Consider the following 9,103-nt stretch of genomic DNA (forward strand, 5'->3'; position numbering starts at 1 on the left):
AGACAGAGTCTCACTCTTGTTGCCCAGGCTGGAGTGCAATGACCTGATCTCAGCTCACTGCAACCTTCACCTCCTGGGTTCAGGTGATTCTCCTGCCTCAGGCTCCCAAGTAGCTGAGATTACAGGTGCATGCCACCACACCCGGCTAATCTTTTTTTATTATTTTTAATAAAGATGGGATTTCACCATGTTGGTCAGGCTGGTCTCAAACTCCTGACCTCAAATGATCCGCCCACCTCGGCCTCCCAAAGTGCTGAGATTACAGGTGTGAGCCACTGTGCCCAGCCGGCAGTTTCTTAAACAGTAAACACATATCTGCCCTATGACTTAGCAATTCCACTACAAGGTATTTAATTTACCCAAAAGAAATGAAAACATTCATAGCAACTGTATTAAGAGCCAAAATAGGCTGCATGCAGTGGCTCAGGTCTCTAATCCAACGCTTTCAGAGGATGAGGCTGGAGGATCACTTAAGGCCAGGAGTTTGAGACCAGCCTGGACAACACAGCAAGACCTCATTTCTGCAAAAAAATAAAATAAAATAAAAATTAGCCAATCCCAGTGGCACACACCTGTAGTCCCTACTAGAGGGGCTAAGTTGGAAGGATAATTGAGACCAGGAGTTGAAGGTTACAGTGAGCTATGACTGCACCACTGCATCCCAGCCTAAGCAAGAGACCAAGATCTTGTCTCCATATTTTTAAAAAATCAAGCCAAAATATATAATACACTCAGCACTCTGTATCCATGAATCCAACCAACTGTGGATCAAAAATATTTGGAAAAAAATAAAAATTAAAAAATACAGACTAAAAAACAATACAGTATCGTATTAGGCATTATAAGTAATCGAGAGATGACTTAAAGTATATGGAGGATATGCATAGATTACATGCAAATACTAATGCCATTTTATAAAAAGAACTGTGCATCGTCGGATTTTGGTATGTAGGCAGACTGTGAGGCAAGTATCCTGGAACCAATCCCCAGAGAAGACCAAGGGACCACTGTACATTCTGAAGACAAAAAACTGAAAACTAGTCCAGGTATGCATCAACACGATATCCAAGCAAACTGTGGTTTATACATGTAACAGAAGACAATTCAGCAACAAGAAAAAGGAACAAACTGCTGACACACAAAATAACACAGATAAGTCTCAGAAACAATGCTGCATTAAAGAAGCCAGACACAGAGAAGTATATACTATATGATTCCATTTTTATGAAGTTTAGAAGAAATCAAAGTAATCTTTACTGCAACAACAACAAAAAAAATCAGAATGACTGTCTCTAAGAGAAGAAAATGGTGTGTAGAATTAGCTGAAAAGGTGTGAAGGAGATTTCTGAGTTGGTAATAATGGTCTGTATTTTTACAAGAATTTGCATTACAGAGGTGTGTGCATTTGTCAAAACTCACCAGTGGTACATTTAAGATCTGTACATTTCATTGCATGAAAATTTAATCTTTAAAAAATCTAAACAAATCAAATGGAACTCTTCTTAAATACATACTGAAGTGTCTGAAAGCAAAGTATACTAATATCTCCAATTTACTTCAAGTGAATCAAAAATAAAAGATGTATTGATAGATGGATAAAGGAATGGACAGATAAAGAATATACAGCAAATATAGCAAAATATTAATTATGCGGTAAATATATGGATGTGCATCGTTGATTCTTTCACCCTTACCATACTTTGAAATTTTCTATAATAACATGATGGAGAAAATTTTAAACTCTATCCATTACATTAAGTTGAACATAGTGTATCTTAAAATCCAGTCCACTCCCAGATATATACCCTCATCTACAGGAATTCTTCACATGAGCTCCAGAAATGCTCCTAGCAACACTTTCCATAATAGAAAAAAAAAAAGAAAGAAAGAAAACTGTAAATATCCTTTAAGTAGATTGGAGCTATACTGATTATCGTAGCAGGGAATATGAATAAACCACAATGTTAGCGAATCTTAGAAACACCATTTTCAGTAAACAAAGCAAGTCATAAAAGAATACATAAAAACGTTGACTTTTTATAAAGTTAAAACAAGTAAAACTACATAATATTATTTAGAGATATACACAACTGTAGCAATCTATGAAATGAAGCAAAGGAACAATAAAATGTTCAGGGTAGCAGATGAGAGAGGATGCAGGAAGACTGAATCCAGCAGCGGCGACAGCAAACAGGTAACTTCTACAGGCTAGTGTTCCACTTATTAACTTGTGTGGTGATTTCACAAATATGTTTTTATGCTTCGTAAATTGTATTTGCATACTATATTTTTAGAATTCAAAGTGGGAAAGAGAGGGCTATCTGATCAAGACTCCAGAAATAAAAAACAAAAAAGTTAGATTTCAAGATAATTATCCACTATTTATTTACAACTACTGAAGTGTATGTAAGTCCGTATCTCCTTACTTAGTCTACATCGGCCTTACCCTGGGACCACAATGTTTCCCAATTCAGAATTTCTTGGATTTTAGAATGGTACACAGTACATATACTGTGCATTCCCTAAAACGCTCTTGAAAATCTGGGCAGCATCCTGAAATCAAATACATTAATATTCCTCCAGCAAAAGGCATTATTATTTACATCAAGAGGAATGACTAGACCACAAATACTCTAATGTCAGATTAGGTCAGATGTTATTATCAAATACATTTTACCAAAAACTTGGTTTTTAGGGTTTTTTATATATCAAAATTGTGGATAAGGGATTGCAGACCTGCACTTGCTTCACATCAACAGTAAGTTCCATACATCATCTGTTTTTTTAAACCTCCCTACCTAACTCATTTTCTTTAAAGATTTCCTATCAACATGAAAGTTTTAAAGTAAACTTGTCACATTTATACTATAAATGCCAAACTCTTCATAAAGAAAAAAATGTATAAAACGATCTTTAATTTTTATTCTATTTCATTTTTTATTGTATCTCTATAATATTCTTACTTATTACATGATGGGAAAATATATATATACAATTTTATTTTAATTAGGCAAATAACCAGCAGCATGATGAGTCTAAGCACTGAGATAAGAAATATTGTCAGATAGTTTACAAGTATAATGAAATCAATCAAATTATTTTATGTTCTATGCTACTGAAAATTGTAAACAAATTTTTAATCACCTTTGCCCATCCACACAAGTCTTAAGTAAGAGTTTACTCAAGCATGAGTCCTACAGGTTATTGTGACTGTTTACCTTTGAAAGAGTAAAATAAATCAAAACTCAAAAAACACAGACCTTTAGAAAAACATCTCTTCAGCAAAGCCTGAAATACAATTCTTTTTACCATAATAGGTAAGCAGTATGAGAAGCTGGTCTTGACAACAAAGCACAGGTATTTACCCAAAGGTTTCAAATACTACAAAAGCATATCACTGAAGACCTGCCTCCAAAAAAAAAAAAAAAAGAGTCAGTAGAGAAGCAAAACTCTATTTCTAAGTAATACTAAGCAGCTCACAATCTGCAACCATAAAACAGATAAACTCTTCTCAGATTAATTTAAGGACCCACACAAAGCAATGAGCCTTTGCAGAGAAACAAGATGTCATCTTTACACTGATTTAGTCTTGGACTCTAGCTCTACCTATGCCTAATGATTGCCAGCACTTTTCTGATGGCAAATTCAAATGATAATGCTACTCTCTCAAAATTATGTAGCAAGAAATCGTTGTAAATAAAACCATTTTCCTTTGAAAAGAAAATTTAAAGCAATTAACCAAAAACATGCTAAATGTGCACAGGAGAAGAGACCTAAATTTAATGAGCACTGTGATGGACCAAGCACTAGGCTAAACACTTTACATGTTACCTCACATAACTTTGTTTCCTACAGAGTTTACCTTCCAGGCCTAGCTTACTGAAAGCATCATACAATCATTTCTGGTGTACTTCATCTTCTTTTGTCATCTTAGGAGTATACAATTTTTAATAGTACTTTCTGAGCTCCTGAATGAAGTTAGTGTCGCAGTTGTGTTTGCTTTAAATTATATTCCTTTAAATTTTCTGTTAAAGACAAATATGTATTTCCTATGGCAAAGCCAAAAAATAAATGACATATGCAGTAAAACAATGACCAATTGTGAAATGCAACCTAAATGCTAAGGTTTCAGATCTTTAAAGTGATACCAGCCATTATTTCATCAGTATTTCAGGAATATAATTTTTTATAACATTATTTTAGATATTAATTTACAGTTTGGAGAGATGAAAAGATTCCAGAGATGGATAGTGGTGATGGTTGCACAACAATGTGAATATACTTAATGCCTGCCACTAACCTATACACTTAAACACGGTTAAAAATGGTAAATTCTGTATATGCTACCACAAAAAAATCCGCTCTAATATTTCATAAAATATACATAATTTAAAAATAATTTATTATTTTTTTTAATTTAGTTTATCAATTTGCAGCAGAAGCACCAGGAATCTTGCTCCAAAGGAATAAGGGACACATTTTGGCTTGGAAAGGTTTACTGTACCTCAAGCATACTTAATCAACTAGAAACAGCAATAACAGAGTCTGCCAAGTCATCAGCATCTGATGTCAATTCTCCGATCAGTAATGTGTTACCTTAATAAAAGTGTGTTTTGGCTGTAATAAGCATTAAATGAATGAACTGTGTCCTGAGCATGTAAAATGTTTCACTTTTAAAAGTAGCCCTCACTTTAATAACTTGGAAGGTAAAAAAACAAAATGCATGAGCATATTACATGTATAAGCTACCTTACATTCAAGCTCAGAATAACTCTAATAATTATGATTAATATCATTAAAGATCTAAGATTATCAAAGTGAACTGCAAAACATTTCCATCTAGGATTTAGTATGAACCTGATGAATACTTGAGATTTGCTGTACTATTTTTAACTAAACTTTCTGGCCTTAGGTCAAAGTTTTGCTAGCAAAATACCAAAGTGAAAATGCTGGGAGTGCAGCCCAGAGACTCCGCTGTAGCCTAGGAAAAGCTATGCCATCCATGCAAGCAATCTTACTCCCAATTAAAGACTTTCAAAGACTGCTCCCATGAAAACACAGGAACAACACATTAACCCGAAAATCAGTAAAACATCAAACACATGTGACACAACATAGCACATCACTATTTTCTGTGCACTGTGTAGAAAGACATACATAGCTAAAGTCAGTTTCTGCATATTGACTAAACAGGCCTGAGTCACTCTGCAAACGATGCCTGAAACCTCAAAGGATAACCAACTGCCTCTGACGAAAAGTCAGTCCGTCCGTCCCTGGAAAGGGAGGAGGCAGTTTTTCTCATCATACAGTAAGGTTTATGCCAGCTGGGAATAGAACTAAACATCTGCATTCCAACACTGAATGTCTAACGGATCTAAGGATCTCTCACCCTAATTCTAGTCTTCCAGAGTCAATCTAATATGCAGAGTATCGTTTTCACTTTTCTTCTCCCCAGGGTAAAAGTCCACACCCCCTTTTCCCATAAATGCATCTACACTGCACACTACTCAAATTGCGAAATACAATCATCTATCCTCACAAAAATAAGAAATAAGCCAGCATTCTACGGTGCATTTGTATTTTGTAAAACACGCTCCTTTCTTAATCAACAGCCAATTAGCAGCCTTTACGGTGCTATTAATTTGGATTTCAAAGGTCGTTTTAGGAAAGAGACGCAACGAAGAGGAGAGATTTATTCCACTCCACAATTCAGACTGAGTTTTTGGCTCTGGCGCAATAATCTCAGGGAATTAAATTTACAGCAATTAAAATGCACTAAATGGCAAGTATGGAATGCTCAAACGCAAGTGAAAACAGCAAAACGTTAGCTATGTGTTCCAAGATTTCAGACTAAAAGGAGAGAGTGAGGGCAGCTCTTTGTCATGTATTCCAGGGAGTACTCGCAACAGGGAGAGCATCAGGTTTCTTTCTCCCTTGCTCGCACCAAGTCCCCACGTAGCATGACACTTTCAAATCGGCTAACCTGCTGTATGAAGGATGGCCAGTCCTCCACCCACCTCCCCAAACAGAGTGGGTAGGCGGAAGGAGAAGAGGGGTGTTCCTCCCAGTGCTGCAAGAAAGGAGCAGCCAGGGATGACACCGGCTCCAGCAGGAGGTAGAGGGAGGAATCAAAGGCGGGTCACTACTCTTGCAACTCGGGGGCAGAAGCGTTTGGTCTCCGGGCCCGGCTGCCGGAAGCAGGGCGGGGTGGGGCAAGACCTCCCCTCCCCAAGGGCGGACAGGCACGAAGGGCTGGGCGGAGAGGGGATCTGAGGTGTGAGCTGCAACGATCAAACTCCCAGGCCCCGGCCACCTACCAGCAAGCTCTCCACGTTGATGGGGGAGCGAGGGTCTCGGATCAGCGCCTCCAGCTTCCTCTGGCGGCTCGCGCCGGCCCCGTCCCCCGGCACGGTTTCGGGGGCGCCGGGCATTTTCCCCGTCGGCGGGGGCCGGCTCATGCCGCCACCGCCGGACCCGCACTCAGGCTCCTCGCGCTCAGGTCCGGCAGCCTCGGGGCCTAGCACCGCCCCCGCACCACCAGCTTCGGCCGGGACTCCGCCTGGGCCCACCGCCCGCCTCTAGCTCCGGCTTCGGGTCTCCGCGGCGGTCCCCGCCCGGGGACTGCTTCCCAGGGGCCCGCCGGCCCGGCCCGGTCGGGAGCGCCGGGAACAGACGGCGTCCCCGCCCCTCAGTCAGATTTCGCGCCGCCGGTCCGCTGGTCCTCCGCGGAAGCGCCCGCAGGAGTCCTCGGGCGGGAGCGGGGAAGTGGCGCCGCACCGCCGCGGCCGACCGCCCCGCCCTCTGGGCCCCGGGAGGCTGAAGCCCAGGCTGGCCACTACGGCCGCCGCCGTGCCCGCTGCCATGGTCGCCGGCCGGCTGCCCTTGCAATCCCTCAGCCCGCTCCCGGCGCCACACACTCCCGCGCGGCCGCCGTCTTTCGGCCGCGCGCCGCCGCACCCCAACCCTCCGCGCGCAGCCGCCGGGCGGCGCGCCCCCGCCGCCCGCGGGCGCGCCCGCCCCCGCCCCGCCCCGTGCGCCGCGCTTCCTCTCTTTCTTTCCCTTCCTGCGTCTGCCCCGCTCCGCTTTCTCCACTGCGCCCCTTCCTCGCCCGCCCTCGCCTCCTCCCCCTGGCGGGGTTCTCTGAGGCGAATGGCCGGGCGCGCGGTCACGGTCGAGCGCCTGCTGGGGGAGGGGAGACGCACCCGGGCCGGGTCCTTCCGCAGGCCCCCTGCCCCTCCCGCCGGACCCCGCGGACGACCCCGTGGCCCAGAGGCTGAACCCCCGACGTCGGGCCCGACGCAGCCGTGCGCTGGGGGGGAGTCCGGCCGCGCCCCCCGCAGTGGCCCCCGCTGACTCAGCGCGCAGCGATGCGGGCTTCGCCTCACTCGCGCCCGAATAATAGCGACCGAGCTCGGCGCCGCGAGGGGCCGCAGGGCCGTGGGTTTCGAGGCGAGCCTGAGAGGGGACCCCGGATGTCTGGGATTCCGAATGAGCGGAGGCGGGTGGAATCCTAGTCCTGGGGCAGGAGGGCCTGGGATCCTGAAAGCGTTTCTGCCCGGCGTAGACACTAACCACGTCGAGAGAACGGGAGAGCACCAGAAAAACGCTTTCCAGCCGCAGGCCTTCGCGGGGTCCTCTCCTTTTGGGGGGCGGAAGAGGGGTGGTTATCGGGGCCGTTCCTCCGCATTCCTGCCCTCTCGGCGGTCGGTGCCATCGCTCAGATCCGCCCAGGGCGCAATCCGAAAAATATGTGCCAAGAGCTATAAAACCATTCATAGAGCCCCTTTGACCCAGTAAACCCATTTAAGGAAGTACATTTCCAAGGAAATGATCCAAAGGGCGAAGAAGGGGGAGAACTTGCAGAAAGATGTTAACAGCAGGGCTATTCACAATGTTCCTGGTGACCAAAACCTGGGAATGGGCCCAGTTGTCCAACAACTGAGTAACACAAACAAGCGCCCTCACATTGACAGCAAGAACCCTGGCAGGTATGCAGACTGTGTCAAACATGAAATTTTGGCGAAGGTATATTAGAAATAAGTGAGACAAGAAAAATCGTTTTACACACTAGAACTATGTAAAATGAGCAGCTATAAGAACCAGAGAATACAGTTCTTAAATAAATGGGATTCTTTTTTCTGTAAAGATGATTAAGAGCAAATTAAAATTTCAAAAAATGGAAAAACCACTCTGAAAAACAACAATCTGATATCCATTAAGTAATAAGAATGTTAGGAACTGTCTCCCTAGTATGTCAGAGATAAACCCGAAGATAGGATGAAGCCCCAGCCTTGTAAAAGTTGCATTTTGATCCAAACCATTGAATTAATTGGAGCCTCTTCTTTGGTTTTAGGTTAGTTAAAACCACCCCTAGCTGGACTAATGCAGGAAGAGGCCCCGATGATCCATCCAATACAGCTTTTCCCTTTCAGATAGTAACACTGACTTCACGTCCAGAGAGTCCTTTAAGTCTATTCTGAGCTACTCATTCAGACCTCCGCAGAGGCCGCCAGGAGAACAGACGGAGCTAGACACTCCCACTTATGCACTGGAGCAAAATAATGAGATAATCTATGATTATGGATTATTTTTCTGATGACAAAATAATATGCAAGGCAAAGGAGCACTCTGTCTAGCGGGGCGTGGTGGCGTGTGCCTGTAGTCCCAGCTACCCCTGAGGCTGAGGTGGAGGCCTCCTCCGTTGAGCCCAGGAGGCCAAGGCTGCATGCAGTGAGCTGTGATCACACCACTGCACTCCAGCCTGGGCAACAGAGTGAGATTCTGTCTCAAAAAGAAACCCAAAAAAACGAAAGAAAACAAAACACTGTGGTTCTCAGTTTCCAAATTAATTTTGACTGTTGTATATTTGTATGTAGCTTGGTGGAATAACAGGAAAGTCATGGTCCAAATACTGGACATGAAAACCTTATTTTAAGAGTAGTGATCAACAAGATACATATCCTAGGCATCTTCTACATATACTTATTTATATAGACCAGAAAAAGCCATGGTACAGAAGATTTTTACCCAAGACCTATCCCATTGTCTACCTGGAAGAACAGAAAATGAATCTGTTGATATGAGTCAAACCTTTTGCAGGATG

At 43.5% G+C, this 9,103-nt stretch overlaps 1 protein-coding gene across 2 annotated transcripts in view; it reads right to left on the reverse strand.

Moving 5' to 3' along the window:
* ROCK2 (Rho associated coiled-coil containing protein kinase 2) overlaps window positions 1–7,910 on the reverse strand; it is a 188,118-nt gene extending 180,208 nt beyond the window's left edge. Inside the window, exon 1 of one of the 2 annotated variants that reach the window (XM_017853951.1) lies at window positions 7,573–7,910. In XM_017853951.1, the coding sequence (XP_017709440.1) occupies window positions 7,573–7,803 (231 nt within the window). In that variant the 5' untranslated portion in view covers window positions 7,804–7,910. Of the gene's footprint in view, window positions 1–6,317; window positions 6,946–7,572 lie in introns of those variants that run through there. The other variant, XM_017853961.1, reaches the window with a different exon arrangement.
* Between the last annotated feature and the right edge of the window lie 1,193 nt (window positions 7,911–9,103).

This window comes from Rhinopithecus bieti, unplaced genomic scaffold, assembly GCF_001698545.2.
Source record: "Rhinopithecus bieti isolate Rb0 unplaced genomic scaffold, ASM169854v2 scaffold_1530, whole genome shotgun sequence".
In the NCBI taxonomy this organism is placed as follows: Eukaryota; Metazoa; Chordata; class Mammalia; order Primates; family Cercopithecidae; genus Rhinopithecus; species Rhinopithecus bieti.